Source organism: Copidosoma floridanum, unplaced genomic scaffold (genome assembly GCF_036245765.1).
Source record: "Copidosoma floridanum isolate Cflo_tuat_1 unplaced genomic scaffold, Cflo_Japanese_pri ptg000030l, whole genome shotgun sequence".
Taxonomy (NCBI): Eukaryota; Metazoa; Arthropoda; class Insecta; order Hymenoptera; family Encyrtidae; genus Copidosoma; species Copidosoma floridanum.
Window position 1 is genome coordinate 11,868,596 of NW_028321907.1, and position 15,704 is coordinate 11,884,299.

Genomic DNA, 15,704 nt, shown 5'->3' on the forward strand with positions numbered 1-15,704 from the left:
GCACAGTTAAAACGATGAATGTTGTCTAAATGAAATTGTTAACAAAAAAATGATGTATCGTAAATATCATTAAGTTGTAGGTATGGTAAAAGGGCATGAAAATTTCATAAACGAATTACTTGATTTTATTTATTGTTTTAATTCAATGTAAAAATATTTTAATATCAGCTGTGTATTTTAATATAACTAAACTTTATTTTTATTTATAATACATGTGTATTAGTACTAAATAATGTTCAACGTAAGCCTTTATTTATTTTTTTTTATTTTTTACAAATATTTGAAAAAGTTATTAATACTGTAATAAAAAATTCACGCAAAATAGTTCCTCCTAATTTACGTATAAACGAATGACAGAAAAATGTTAGATAATATAGTATATAGAATAGTATCTCAGAGATGCACTTGATAAAATAATAAATTGAACTGGTGTTATAAATATTAAATTATGAGCAATAGTTCTACTGGTTAAGTTTGTGACTATTTGTAAAAATACATTTTCAACCAAAAAGATTGTATGCATGAAACATTTTTATTAAACAGATTTTACGAAAATAAGGTCGATATGGCAGTTTAACAAATATTTAGCTGAAACATTATCTAATAACTTAAAAAACTCTTAATTATATTCCTTAGCTTGTAGATATGTACACGAGTTTTTCAAACATTTAAAATTTATAATAATTAATTTCATTATATTTGGAGAGAGATAATTTTATGAATAAGATAAAAAAAGGAAACAAGTAATTTAAAACAAAATTTATTTTTGTGAATTATTTTTATAAAAATTTTTAACTAAGTAGAATCCGATTCCCTTTGAATTCCGGTTACTGTAAAAATGTGTATTATACTCAGAAGATCTAGTATGTATAGAAACTCTCTTTGTATGAAAATCGTCATCAGAATCCTACTTAATAATAAACAATATCGAAAAAATTGTTTTGAGAGTTGTTTTATTTTATTTTATAATTTTAACAGTGTATTAAAATTTCTGTGAATTCACTTATACAAACACGCAATTTTGTTTAGATATTTATAACATTTTCAGCTTATCTGGGTATCTTAACCTGATAATACTTTTTGCTACATTTCATTAATGCCTTTCTAACATCAGAATCTCACTTAAAATTTATTTCAGTCATTGGCTCAGTATTTGAAGAGTATTTAAAATACGTACCTTTCGTTTTGCGTTGACCAATAATTAAAAACACTTGTTTGTGTAAAACACTATTTGAAGCATTGGACACAAGCCACATTGTAAAATTGAATTTTTAAATAATTTTATGAATATGAACGTTCATGCAAGCATTCCCGCAAGTTTATCCACATCAGATCATACATGGTAAAATTTTTGAATGAACTTAGTGTACATGCCCTCACGACTATAGTACCTTTTAATAAAAAAAAAAAAAAAAAAAAAAAAACAAATTTGTATTGTGACTACTTGGCACTCTAATATCGAAGATATTAGAAATGATTTTAATACTGATGTTCACAGAAGAGGGCAACTATTTCATGCAATCACACAAATCATCGTTCTATTTTAGAGAGATTGAGATAATGATTGCTTCGTCACTACCCTATTTACATGCATTTTTTTCCATGAAGTATTTGCAAATGTTGATTGTATCGTGAGAAAATCTGATTAATTTATAAGTAAATCAATTTTATTTTTTTTTCTTTCTTCAAAGATGGCACAAGGCAAGAGATATTAATCGCTGTCTTTTAATCAACTGTAATTGAGAATATATAATCATAATAAAATATCAATTCAATCAAATCTGCGCATTTTTATTAAAAGAAATTTTTTTTACGAATAATTGTAAGATGAATCCAATTTCTAAAATTCTACAATCAATGTTTCTTTGAAATTAAGATACGATTAGATAAATAATCGATTGGTTTAAATTATCTTTGATCAATATCAAATTCTTTATAAACATGGAATATTACTTAAAGACGCTAGACATTGGTCTTTTAATTATTAAGGTAGAAAAATGAAAAGGTTACTAATTTTGTTGACAGTGTGCAGTTTCGCTCTTGCGGAAAATTTTCAAGATGAAACAGTATCTGCAGAATATATAAGTCAGTCCGATTCAGAGGCTTTAATTAGTCAAATTGACGAATTTTCAAAACTTTTCGATTTCCAAGATGTTCAAGTTCTTAGTGATGGTGTTTTGAATGGATTTAATGAGTCAGAATTTTTGGAAGCAATGCGCAAAGATCACCCGCATGCTCACCTTAATGTCGTAAGTTCAAAATTTATATAAGATTCATAAAATTTTAAAGACGTTGTCTTACCATATTGGGTAGAAAATTAAAATTTTTACAGATGCACAAACAACATTAAATTACATTTTTTTTAGTTTCACAGTAAATTGTTTCTTTTATTTTTAATTAGATCGTTGTTATATTTTTCACTATGGTTTTGAAAATAAATGAATTCTTTTTCAAATAATATTAAATGAGACCTTCAAAAAATTATGTTTGTAATACAAATCATTTCAGATAGGAATGATCGATCTATATGAGTATAAATCAGAAGTACACAAAGTTGAAACTAAAGATCAATACATCCTCGAACTGCACAGGATAACGGGTAACAAGACGGTACCAAGCCCTCATGGTAAACCTGTGGTGTTTATTATGCACGGAATACTTGCATCATCGTCTGATTGGGTAATTGCTGGCCCAGAAAGAGGATTGGGTATTTCTTTTTTTTTTGTTTTAACACTTTTGGCAACATTTAAAAATTTTTTTGAATCGTTGATCATTAAATATGACCTTTAATGCAGGTTTTTTCCTCGCTGACGCGGGATACGATGTCTGGATGGGTAATGCTAGAGGCAACAGATACTCACGTGTGCATAAATGCTTGAGTACGAAACAAAAGAAGTTTTGGAAGTTCTCGTGAGTCTCTCATCCCTATTTAAAATTCAAGGTGCTAAAATTTTCTATAAATTTCACATTAAAAAATCGCGATTTCACTTACAGATGGCACGAAATTGGGATTTATGATTTACCCGCCATGATTGACTACGTTTTGAACACAACTAACAATAAAGATCTATCGTACATCGGACACAGCCAAGGAAGTACTTCATTTCTTGTTATGCTGAGTGAACGTCCAGAATACAATGATAAAATAAGAGTGATGTTCTCACTCGCCCCGGTTGCTTATTGCTCGAACATGTACAGCCCGATTATGAGATATCTGTCAAAATTCGAGAAGTCTATTAGGGTAACTACACTTTCAACAAATTTATTGTTCGAAAAACATCAAATGACCCGCACTATTTTTAGGTGGTGCTGGACAGAGTTGGGCCTTGGGAGCTTTTACCTAACAGAGGACTTTACAAACTGATAACTTCAAGTGTTTGTAAAGGAAGTTTTCAAAAAATTTGCCGCAATATCTTGTTCATCGTTTGTGGCTTTAACGACGAACAATTTGATATTGTAAATTTTTCTTTTGTTTTTTCTTCTTATTAAAACTAATTTTATTAGAATAAATGAAACATTACAATTACTTTTTATCCCAGTCGTTGATGCCCGCTATTAGCGCACACCTGCCAGCCGGATCCAGTATTTATCAGTTGTTCCATTATGCTCAGTTGATAAAGACAGGTAAGATAAAATTATCACTAAATTGCCACTAAAGATATACGTATAAATCGTGCGCAAAATTGATTATTGTTCAGCATTTATTTGTAAGAAAAATTCTTTTTTTACAGGTCACTTTAGACAGTTTGACGAAAAAATACTTGGTAGTTCGAATCCACCATCCTACAACTTTAAAAACATCAAAACTCCGATTTCTCTCATCTATGCCGACAACGACTGGCTTTCTGATGCAAAGGTCCGTAAATTATTAAATTCGAGTGGTTTATCATTTTTTTAAAAATGTTTTCACTATTTGAAAGTTAATATTTCTATTGCAGGACGTAAAGAAACTCTACTCAAAACTTCCTAATCCTATTGACATGCGCGCAGTGCCCAACAAAAAGTTCAACCACATTGATTTTCTTTATGGAATCGATGTCAAAACGCTTGTATACGACGACATATTGAAAACTATGTTGGATTATCAAAACATTTCCAACGCCATAGTACCCTAATAAATTAATAATGTTTTTAATGTAAATTTATAAATACTCTTGTAAAATCTCAAATTTTGTTCCATTACCGTTCTCTAGCCCTCTCTAAAATTTATTTGGACAATAGATTGATTGAAAAAAAAAAAAAAAAAAAACAGGACAAACACTAGTGTGCAAATAGAATTGTTTTTAGTTCTGATGCGTCATCTTCATCAGGACAAGCATCGGACTTGAAGATGATGCAAAGTTTAAAAAAATTCATAGAATATGGTGTCTCGACAAATATAACTTCAGCAATTTAAAGCGTTCTCTTCAAGAAGGTCAAAAAGAAGAATTCGTATCCAAATAAGTATGTTTACCGAATGATTAAAATGTCGTCCCACACGATTTACTTGACCGCAGTCTCATGAAAATTTTCCACGTTCAATTATAATATATGTACTCACTCCACCTCTGTAATAACGCACAAGCTCGCAGTAGTTGCACACGCGCGAAATTCAAATTTGCATTAGCAGAGTTGCTCGGCTCGCCGTCACGAGCATTGTTGTATGCGATATGCCTCGACTGAGCACAAACTTTCGTACAAGTGGCTGAAAATTCAAACAAATACGGGTGTCTTTGCTGGAAAAACATGTGTCATTCAAAAGCAGATCCCACGGCTGATTCACGTAGTCGTCACCACCGATAAACATTTACATCCTTCTGCAATGCTCAGTCGTGCATAATACAACTGTGTCACTCGATAGCTGTTTTGCTTCAGGTGAGCCCTCTGTCGAAAATACCACCAAATTGTTTATTGCTGGATGAAAAAAAGGCTTGTGTGAAAAAGGTGTCGTACACCGTGCGGTATAGCGCAAACTCTGGCGCATTACCATCATATCAATCGGCAAGGCGCGCGAGCGCACGGTTCACGGGGTCAGCAATGCCGCGCGGAAGCCGGCGCTCAGTCGAAGCAGTCGTAGGGCGACGCGACGACCGAAGCCTGACGCTCGCGGCACTGAGGTAGATCCATACACAAATATCATTTTGCATTAATTTTCGATGCAACGTACGGCGCGATGCGTGTAATTTTGTGCGCTAGTTTCAAGTACAGAGAACGAATAAGCTGCGCTCTACTAGTGTTTTTTTTTTTTTTTTTTTTTTTTTTTTTGTTTACTTTTCTATAATTTTTTGCTTGTTATTTTGTTGCTCGAGTTCAGAGGATTCAAGTGTCCATCAAAGTGTTAACCGGCTGAGAAATTTTCGTGTGTGTTTTGGTAGTAGTGGTTGAACTATGCACGAGCCGTGTATCGGTATGCAAATAGCGTGCTATGTTTTGGTTTGTTAAGTGCGCGGGGATAATGTAATTGATGCAAACTTTTCCAAGCTTCTAGCGATGAATTTAGAAGTCGAATGAGAGATGCTTTCAGTAGTAAAATTAGAATGAAGGAAAATTTCCGCTCGTTAATTTTAATTTTTGTTGATCAAAGTGATTTTATTGTTGATTGTTTGTACGATAAACAAAGCGATGATTTCCTAAATGCGTCAAAATTATATACTGATACGTTGATAGTCAATGTTTTGATGGTCAGTTTTACAAGCAGAGGAGACAGGAAATGATAATTTTATTTTTTTATTTTAGCCGAATCATAATTTACGCTAATTGTGTATTCAGAATAGACAATCGTCCAAAGAAAGAAAAACTGTTTTCTTTGTGATTCTCGAGAGCTCGTTCTCATCATTATTCAAAAAAATCTTAACCTCGAAATGCATTCGATGAACTTTTGTTCTCTTTAGCATAGTCTTAAGGATATGACGAATCAGTATTGAAGCTAAAGAGTAGAAACTGCATAATCTTAATTTGTTTGCGATCCACTTTTAAATTAATTTATCGTGTTTATCTTATCGAGTTTTTACTAGTATTCTGGAAAAATAATACAATTGAGATGGTTTAAAATAGTATTTAATACAAGAATTTAAATAAAATTTATTAAGTACTTAACGATTAAAAAAACGAAAAATTTTGTGAACAAAAGGTTTATTGGCTACTACGATTGGTCAACCAAAAGAAAGACTTTCATCACAGTAACAATGTCTTTTACGGCGTTCCTCTTGCTGACTACGGTTGCTGTGGTTGTGGCAACTGACACTTACTTCGACACCAGTGGAAGGAATTTGGTAATTTAATACTCATGCATTTGTTCATAATACACGATATATTGCTATTTGGTAATAAAATTTAAGTTACTTGAAAATTTCTGGAGCATTTTTTCAAAATATATAAAAATAGCAGAATGTACAATAACAAGTTGCAGTGATTTTATGCTGCTCGATCTGGTAAAACCGGTATTCGTATGTAAAAAAACATAACTCGCGGGTGTGTTGATGCAATAGTGTTAATCAAAGTTTCAAATGTGGTTTTCACCATTTTTTATTTATTACCGAATTATAAAATTATTATAAACGTCAGAGCTCACATTAAACAAATATAAAAAATTCATCGTAAAATCTTTAAAAAAAATATATAGTTAAGTATCTTGTTCAATCAAAAAGATTTATTGTAAAACACTAGAGAATTTATCCGGTATAGTACAAATGTAATAATCTCGTAAAAATTGCACAAGAATTGATAAAAATAATTGTAAAATATTCATTGAAAATATTATAGTTTACGTTAACGATTATCATTGAAGATATATTTTTGATTTAATGTTGATACTGACCTTGTTAATACAATCACACAGGTAAGCACTTAATTTATGATCAATCAGAGTACTAGCAATCACGTATTTTTCAAATAAATAGAAAATTGCAGTTGTTAATCTTTAATATCATGTGAATCGAGTAAATACTCTTGACTAAATCGATTATTATGCTCGATTACTAAGCATGACGAGTTCCTTGGGCTATAATTAAAATGATTATTGCTGCTGGAATGGAATTTATTAAGGTGATTCAGTGGAGCAGATAATAAATTTTCAGTAAAAAATATAACAGATTTTAGCATTTATAAAATACTAAATAAGACGTTTTCAATAAAAGAGAATTAATTTTTATATTTTATCATTTGAAAGTGTGGAATGTTATACTTTAAGTTACAATACTTTAAATGATATAAAGCATAAGTGCATTTACAATAATATTGGGTCCAGTTAAATATTCTGTTGAAATTAATTAAAGATGAATCATGACAAATCGTTTGTCATTGTTATTAAGTATCAGTTGAACGTGCTCTCGGAGTACGAGTTGGAGCGATACGCTTTTCCACCAATTTTGCCATCATCGGAATCCGAAGTTGACAAGTACACTGATCCGGGAAAAGAGACTGTGCTGTACAGAATATCGTCGGGACCAAAATCACCAAAGAAGCCGGGAAAGAAGCCCGTTTTCATAGAGAATGGTATTCTCTGCGATAACGATCCCTGCGAAGTGAACAAGCCAAAAATCGCTGTCGGTGAGTCTAGTTATTCATAATTTATGTCCTAATGGCCTAGAGAAAATTTTTTTCTCAAATTAATATATTAAAAATCCGTCGATACATTTCCAAAAAGTTTTTACCAGTAATTAATGAGTGACAAAAATGAAACTTTTACAAATAATTTTCTAATTACAGTTGGATGTTTGATTTTTACAAGAATTAAATTTTTATAAACTAAATCTTTTCACTGACGTTTAAAGAACGGCTAAAACTATTTAAACCCTTTAAGAAGTAAAAGAAATTTTTTTTTCAGGCTCATGGAGTATTTTTATACAGAAAAAAATTTGAAAAAATTTTGCATGATAACTGTTAATTTTTTTTCAACGATTCCTTTGATTGTTTTAATAGAGTTTAGTTTAAACAAACGAAAATTAATTATAAACAAAAATTTATGAAAAAAAAACTATTTTTGGACATTTTTTAGTTGGACAGCAACTTTTAGTTTAAGATAAATATTAAAGGGTCAGACAAAGTACATTTACATTATGTTTGTATCATGTTACTGAATTATTAATCCATCAGTATTATGTTTTAAAATCGTATTCAAATAGAGACTGGTTACTGTACATTGAAATTTTCACGTTTCACTCGAAATAAACAAGAGAATTATTTATTGTGATTTTCTCACATCAAAACGCATTATCGGATGATGTCGATAGAACAAATTGATATATTATTCAATTTTTTACTCTAATATAGCAAATTATTATTGAAAACTTTACTGATCGCAGCTTACATTCTGGTGGATCGAGGTTACGATGTATGGCTGGGCATAGGCAACAGCAGCATCGCCGAGAGTCCGATATCGTAGGTGAAACGCATTAATTAGGAAATAATTTTTTTTTCCTTTAAATAAAAAAAAATCATCGCAAAGATCATAATACAAACTTAGATGTTTCATAAGTGTACACGTGTATAAAATATGTTGCGGTATTCGCACTGCATTATTTTTTAGGAGCGAGGAAAATGAAAGGAAAAGATTGGAGCGCGTTGCTCAATACATTCTCGCCTCAACCCAAGCCGAAGAGCTGACAGTAATGGGACACTTTAACGGCTCAGTCCAATTTTTCGGTATGACAGCCCCGCCAATTATCACCCAGAAAAAGCCACAGGTGGGTCATGTTATTTTTTTCTTTTTTTTTTACTCGTTACCGTTGTTTCAATGTATATTTCGGGTTGATAAAATTTTTAAAAGGCGTTCGGGAATCACCAATATTTTCAAACTTAATGCTATTATTTTTATAGAATGTAACATTATATGATGTAATAATCGATGACGCAATTCCGCTTTATAACCAAGACGTATATTTTTAGCACAAATTTTCTAGATGGCTGGAACTAATACCAGGCGTAAAGACTATCAAATCTTTGTACAAAAAGGGGACAGGTTTTCTCACAAGTAATTTAAAAATATTTGCATGATTACGTTATGCTTTGCTGAATTTATCTTTCGAATTCTCAACAACTAGTTTGACTGCAGTATGTTTTATGGGAATAATGCATAGTTTGGGCTGTTTCACACTTTATGGATGTAAAATAAGAAAAACACCGCAAATGCATGCTTACAATACTGTAATGCTCGCATTTAATAATTCGAATAGTAACATTCGAAGTTGAACAATTTAATGTACTTATTTACATGATGGTAATGCTTGTAATAAATTGTTTATTTATTGTAATACTTGGATTTGTTTTTATTTGAATTTAATCATAGAGTTTTTGCTTGTCAACTATTATCATTGATACAGCTTGAAGGACACCTTTGAAAAGATTTTTTTGCAGGAAGCTACAACAATGTTGTCGAAAAATTTGACAATATAGGTCGTAAAGTCAATTTCATCGTCGATGATTCGAATGTTCGTGATCTGAAGGTAAGCAAGCTTTATGTTGCGATGCGTATAGATGAAATTTATTCTTATCATAGTTATGTTCAAATTTAATGTTTATTCATACACAGATACTTTTATATAGTTTGTTTAATAGAAACTGATTTAGTTACATATTCATTAGACAATTTTTTCCACAAATTGTAATTAAAACATTATTAATAAAGTATAATATATTGATTTCACATTTTTTAATTCAAAGTGCTAATTGATTACGCGATTATTTACTTGTATTGAAAAATTGTAATGTACCTTTAAAACTTTGTAATACATGATTGTAAAATATTTCTAAATTAACATCAAGTACCTCCATAAGTCTTGGTAAAAATACCGATGATTAAAAATATACATCTTACACATGCGATTAACTTCAACTTTATAGCATCCAACATATAATTAAATGCTCTCTCTCTGTTACTTCCATATAAATAAAGCCTGAGCGTGCCTTTCGCTCAGTAGTCGAGAAGAGAAAAACCGAACTCATTTCGCAAGAAACTATAACATACGTACACTCGTAGTCGTGGCTCGATTTTCCTTGGTTAAGTTATACTTTGCACTTTCGCGTCTGCAACTCGTGTACCTATCTCGGAAAAAGGCGCAGTGGCGCTGACAAGTTTCAGCCACGTCCTTGAAACCGACTTGTTTTTTCTCGCGTCGCGTGCGCGTCTCGGCAGTACAGAAGTGTACTACTATAGCACATTTATTTTAGCGAATAAAATCGGTATACATGTACGATTTTCGATCTGCTTTTTAAAGTTTCATGTACCCGTGCATTACATTTTTTCTGTGCACACAAGCGAATTAAGCTCTCGTATGGATTATTTTAAAAGGAGTACGACAAACATGCTTTGTGATGAAAATTATTTCATTAAATTTCTGTATAATGGATGCAACTTTTTCCAATGATTTGTTTCAGAGAACAGTAATGAATGCCTGGGGATTTATGATGAACATGGTCCTACCAACTTTGTCGATAAAAAATTTTTCCGAAATGATGGATCATCCCGACGTTTTTCTAGATACTGTAATAATTTTTATACTCGTACACAAACATAAATATTAAACATTATTTATAATTCACTGTAAATACCATCGCGTTGCTCAAATTTATACCTGTTTCAAAAATATTTAACAACAAACCAAGATGTCAACTATTCAATCAGCTTTTTTATATCTAATGCTGCAATCTGGAGCAGTGAAAATTGATGCACGAAGACTCAAAGACGTAAAACACCCTACTTTAAATCATAAATTTAAAAACATCCACAAACGTATTAGAAATTTCTTGCGTTTTTCTGTCTTCTTGTGCTAATCATTATAGGTGATAATTTCTCTGTTAGCTGGTTCTTTTAAAAATATTTATCAAAACTACTGTAAAATTCTAATAATAAGCGTTATTTTAACTTGCTTGGAATTACAGTACGATGCATGTTCCACGTCCTAAAAAATTATGACCTGCAGCCCAAGCACTTATTTAAAATAATGATTGACAATCATATTTTTCAAACTATGTTTTTCAGTTTTTTTTTCAATTTTCTCGGTTTGGTGGAGGGAAAAAAAAGTATTAAAAAGTTTTTATAAATACACTTTTAGATGAATAATATACAGATATTTTTTTTTAATTTTTGACACGTTTTTTAAATTTCCAGATACGTTTGTAATTTTAAAAAAATTCTAGAAAAAACCTTTTTTTCAGTGATTTAATAAAAAATTTTTTTAACAAAACACACATTTTTTCCTATTACTATACATTTTTTCAGATTTTTAAATGTAGTAGAACAGATGATAATGCTGAAAAATACCTAAAATCGCCGTTTTTTATTTTTTCGGACCTGTTCCATCACTTTTAAAAATCTGAAAAAATGTATGGTAATAGAAAAAAAATGTTTGTTTAGTTAAGAAAAATTTTTGATCAACCATTCAAAAAAAGGTTATTTCTAGAATTTTTCAAAAATTTCGAATGTCTCTGAAAATGTAAATTTTGCTCCAAAATAAAAAAAAAATTTTTGTCTGTTAGTTATCTAAAAGTGCATTTTTATAAATTTTTTTAAAAGTTTTTTGGTTCTTACTAAGCTGAGAAAATAAAAAAAATGAAAAACACGTTTCGACGTCATATACTACGTAGAGAAATAGTGAACACAGGTGTCAGTCGAGGTGACACACTTTTTTTTTTGGTTTTTAATGCAATTATTATATCTCAATATATCATACGTATTCAAATAAAACATAAAAGTAATAAAAAGTTGTTACAAAGAAGGTGGGATACACACATGATGTGTGATTATTAATGGATGTTAAAAAAAGAGATATGAAAAAAAAAAAAAAAACTTGTGCAAATTATTTTCTCGAAAGAGAACAATCTGTCATTGCTATAAAAAAAGAGAATGAGCAAAACTCATATTTATCTACATACATGCATGTACCTATATCATCTTATTTTTTCTATCTTGAAACAGCCTTTTCGAGAGCTACATGATGAATAAAATTCGAACGTTGCATTCCCCTAATAGTTTCAGATGATAATCGATTCTATGGTTGCAGGAGAAAAATAATAAATTGAACATTCCAGGCTCAACTAATACGGAAGTACGGCTATCAAGCCGAATCCCACCAAGTAGAAACGGAGGATGGTTATCTGTTGACGGTACACAGGATACCGGGCAACGAGACGCATCCTGATCCAGATGGCAAGCCAGTCGTTCTGCTGCAGCACGGAGTTTTGGGAAGCTCCGCGGATTGGGTGATGCTCGGTCCTAATCAATCGCTGGGTACGTAAATGGACCTACTACAGTCTTTAAGCTCGTTTTATCTCTTGTCGATGCCCATCGGATAAACGGGCTATGAAGATCCTTGTTATTTTTCAATTCCCTTGTAGCAGTACTATAGATTTTTTACCTGTGTTACGTGTACTTACTCTCGATTTGGAGATCTAATTGTCCCCTTAGTTTCGTTACTTTGGTTTAATAGCATCATTATACTAACGATGGGTTAATCAAACCATAAATAATCGATTTACATGACAATTTATACTAATATTTCACGAACTAAATTACTTGTAAGAAAATAAATACTTTCAAATCACTGCAATATTTATATAAAAGAAACACACGTGGAAGCAATTATCTTTTAGAGTTAATTTTACCTTTATTAGAGTTTAATCGCAAAAATTGTATGGTTCAACTACATTGATCAAAGTCCAACTGTTTATGATGTGCAGATTTTTTTTTTTTTTAATGTGTCCGGAACAATGATAAGTACTTTTTGTTTCCAGCCTACATACTATCAGACGCCGGCTACGACGTGTGGTTGGGCAATTCCCGAGGCAACACGTATTCCAAGGCCCACGTGAACATGTCGTCGAGCGACTCGAAGTTTTGGGAATTCTCGTGGCACGAGATGGGTATCTTCGATCTCCCGGGTACCATCGACCATATCATCAGCTCGACGAATTGCAAGAAAATGCACTACGTGGGACACTCCCAGGCAACCAGTGTCTTCTTTGTCATGATGTCAGAGAAGCCGCATTACAACGAAAAGATCGCCAAAGCCGCGCTCTTCGCTCCCGTCGCCTATACGACGCACTCGAGGAGTCCCATTATTGGTGTATTTTCGAGGATATCGACACCTCTTTACGTAAGTAGTTTTTTCTCTCAGGAGTAAGTAGTATAAATTATTATTATTATTTTTTTTTTTTAATGACGAGTTGAATAATTGTCTTACAGTACTTGATTAGAGTCTTCGGGGTGAATGACTTCTTACCGACGAACGCTCTTTTAACCAAAATTGGCAGAGAAGCTTGCGAGGCTCGCTCGCCCTATCAGGTGGTCTGTAGCAATGTATTGTTCATGATTACCGGCTATGATGCGTCCTTACTTAACAAGGTCCATTACTTACTACTACCATACACTTACACGTCCATCCAATTTTTCTTCTTCCAAATTAAAATATGAAAATGTTTTTTTTTTTTTTCATTATAGACTACCATACCCATTATACTTGGACATTCGCCGGCCGGAAGTTCTATCAAACAATTTTTCCACTATGCCCAGGGTTACAATTCTAGTGAGTAAATTAAAAAAATTTTATATCAAAGGCTATCTCGAATTGAGATTGGTCGTTTACCCTGAATTATTAAACTTTTTAAGCTGATGGTCATTTGACATGACATACAAAAATTACTTTTATCTTTAAATAAAAGTTTAGGATATTACAAGCCAAGTATAGTACATAAAATCGAACACTTTCATACTTCTGAACATCAGAAATAACTTGAAGCTATATTTTTTTAGATTTTTTAAAAATTTAGTAAATTAATTAAGAGAGAAAAACATCTTAATTTTGTTGATTGAAGCACTGACGTAAACTATTAAATTTAAGCAGTTTAATCAATGAAATGATTTTATAAAATTAATGAATGTGCTGTTACACAAACATAAAAGTAGAATAGAAAGCAAAATAGCCATGGGAGTACTTGAAAAAACAATTTCTTCTCACCGAGAATTTGACTTCAATCTCAATTGGGGACATTATTTATGTGTTTCTCTGTGGTAAAAATTTCTTTTTTCTTTACACAGAAAAATTTCGTCAGTTCGATTATGGTTCAAAAGAAATAAATTCCATGTTTTACAATCAAACTGACCCACCCGAGTACAAGTTGGCCAATGTCAAAGTTCCTACAGCCATTTACTACGCGCAAAATGACTTATTGACAGACTGCCAGGTAAGCAAGAACCACTCACAGTCGATCCCTTCGGAGATTTCGTCTTTACACGTGTCGCGTGCACGAAATTTCAACTGATATGCGAACGTTTCAGGATGTCGAGGAAGTTGCCAGACAGCTACCAAACGTCGACGTGATGTACAAAGTTCCAGACGAACATTTCAATCACATTGGCTTCGTATTCGCGATCGACGCCGCAAAACTCATCTACCAGCCCCTCATAAGTTACCTGAAAAATTACACTATAACTTAAAGTAGACGTGACAATACGACATGGGAACATGAAGAAATTTTTTTTGTGGAAATATCTACCTCGGTTTTTCTCTACCTAGTCATCGACTTTTCATGATTTTCTAGTGTGTGTGTAAATATTTATCGTGTACCTAGTGCAGCGGTTGCAGCTTATATAATACGTTGTTGCTATGCAGGTTTTTTGTAGCTTGTACACGGTCGTATTATCGATATAACGACCGTATACTTACACGTGGAGTGTACATCTATGAAAATATGCTAAATTTATACTATACGAAAAATATCGTTACATTTTTATCAAAACTCGCCAAGTAAATGCTTGTATATTTATTTTTACACTTACTTTCAATAAAGTTATTTGTTGTACTTTAAAATGTTTGGCTTACATTGCGTTATTGTTTATTGTTTAAAAATTCCAAATTAACATGTGTGGCCTGGTATCGAAATAACTACTAGATGCAAATGCAGCTTTAATAATAATTATTTATCATAAAGCACTTCATTTCAGAATGGTTATAATTTAATTTTACCAAATATTTTGATATTAGCTCGTTTTTGGACTGTATTCGTATTTTTCTCAAAGTTATGATAATAGTAATAATGATGATAATAAAAATAAAAATAAAATAACAACAGTAATAATAATGATAATATTTATTACAGTAATGACAGTGATAATCATTTTTAGAACAATAATAAAAAAAATTAAAACAAAATAAATGGGTAGTCTAGCTTTTATTTTATAATTAATAAATAATTCACAAAGAGTCAATGAAGCTGGAGATAAATTTGTAATCACCACAATAATAATAAAAAGCACCCATTCATTTTATTTTTATTATTTATAAATTATTAAGAGTCAGTGTAATAATAAACACAAACAAAAATAATTATCAAATGAAATAAATTAAAAACCACCATTTTGCCTTGTATTAATTTTATTATTTATAATTGTTATTGGTGTTATAATTGTTATTATTAATAGTGCGAATGAAAAAGGTAATAGTTATGATTATTATTATTGTTATTATTGTTTGATGGTAAAACAAAAAGATTTAAAATAACGAAAACAATAATTACGATATCAATATATTAAAAAAAAACACATGGAACAATTTCTTTTTTTATTATTTATAATTTATTAAAAAATAATTCTATTAAGACAATAATTACAATAATAGTAATAATAATTACTCTATATAATATAATGTATTGCCATTAATCACTGTGTTTCATTGTATAAAAAGAAAAAAAAAAAAAAACAGGAATATAAAATTAAGTTTACTTTTTTTTTG

The 15,704-nt window shown here is 31.1% G+C and overlaps 2 protein-coding genes across 4 annotated transcripts; both read left to right on the forward strand.

Moving 5' to 3' along the window:
• The first annotated feature begins 1,941 nt into the window (after positions 1 to 1,941).
• On the forward strand, positions 1,942 to 4,115 carry LOC106646296 (lipase 3-like). Its single transcript, XM_023392155.2, has 9 exons — positions 1,942 to 1,972; positions 2,026 to 2,249; positions 2,509 to 2,707; positions 2,796 to 2,910; positions 2,995 to 3,241; positions 3,304 to 3,456; positions 3,540 to 3,624; positions 3,732 to 3,856; positions 3,939 to 4,115. The coding sequence occupies exons 1-9, from the start codon at positions 1,942 to 1,944 to the stop codon at positions 4,113 to 4,115; spliced, it is 1,356 nt and encodes a 451-aa protein (XP_023247923.2).
• Positions 4,116 to 4,775: 660 nt separating this feature from the next.
• Positions 4,776 to 14,783, forward strand: LOC106643458 (lipase 3). Of its 3 annotated transcripts, none has more exons than XM_014358624.3 (14): positions 4,776 to 4,854; positions 6,110 to 6,251; positions 7,290 to 7,527; positions 8,283 to 8,358; positions 8,507 to 8,663; positions 8,866 to 8,950; positions 9,322 to 9,422; positions 10,354 to 10,461; positions 12,007 to 12,205; positions 12,709 to 13,070; positions 13,160 to 13,318; positions 13,415 to 13,499; positions 14,012 to 14,157; positions 14,252 to 14,783. In XM_014358624.3, exons 2-14 carry the CDS (start codon positions 6,165 to 6,167, stop codon positions 14,408 to 14,410), a joined length of 1,962 nt encoding a protein of 653 aa, XP_014214110.2. In that variant the 5' UTR covers positions 4,776 to 4,854; positions 6,110 to 6,164; the 3' UTR covers positions 14,411 to 14,783. The 3 variants fall into 3 exon arrangements, with proteins under 3 accessions (XP_014214110.2, XP_014214097.2, XP_014214102.2); XM_014358611.3 differs by lacking the exon at positions 4,776 to 4,854 and adding an exon at positions 4,932 to 5,096; XM_014358616.2 differs by lacking the exon at positions 4,776 to 4,854 and adding an exon at positions 4,934 to 5,096 and having other exon boundaries at positions 9,334 to 9,422.
• Positions 14,784 to 15,704: the final 921 nt, after the last annotated feature.

What these genes read in the sequence shown, in the direction of transcription:
- LOC106643458 (XM_014358611.3), top strand. Translation starts at nt 5,017, where the DNA reads ATGCCGCGCGGAAGCCGGCGCTCAGTCGAAGCAGTCGTAGGGCGACGC. An exon ending in GGGGACAGGTTTTCTCACAA is followed by an intron (nt 8,951 to 9,321) that starts GTAATTTAAAAA and finishes ACCTTTGAAAAG; the next exon opens with ATTTTTTTGCAGGAAGCTAC. An exon ending in CGGTCCTAATCAATCGCTGG is followed by an intron (nt 12,206 to 12,708) that starts GTACGTAAATGG and finishes TTTTGTTTCCAG; the next exon opens with CCTACATACTATCAGACGCC.
- LOC106646296 (XM_023392155.2), top strand. Translation starts at nt 1,942, where the DNA reads ATGGAATATTACTTAAAGACGCTAGACATTG. An exon ending in TGGCCCAGAAAGAGGATTGG is followed by an intron (nt 2,708 to 2,795) that starts GTATTTCTTTTT and finishes CCTTTAATGCAG; the next exon opens with GTTTTTTCCTCGCTGACGCG. An exon ending in AATTCGAGAAGTCTATTAGG is followed by an intron (nt 3,242 to 3,303) that starts GTAACTACACTT and finishes CACTATTTTTAG; the next exon opens with GTGGTGCTGGACAGAGTTGG.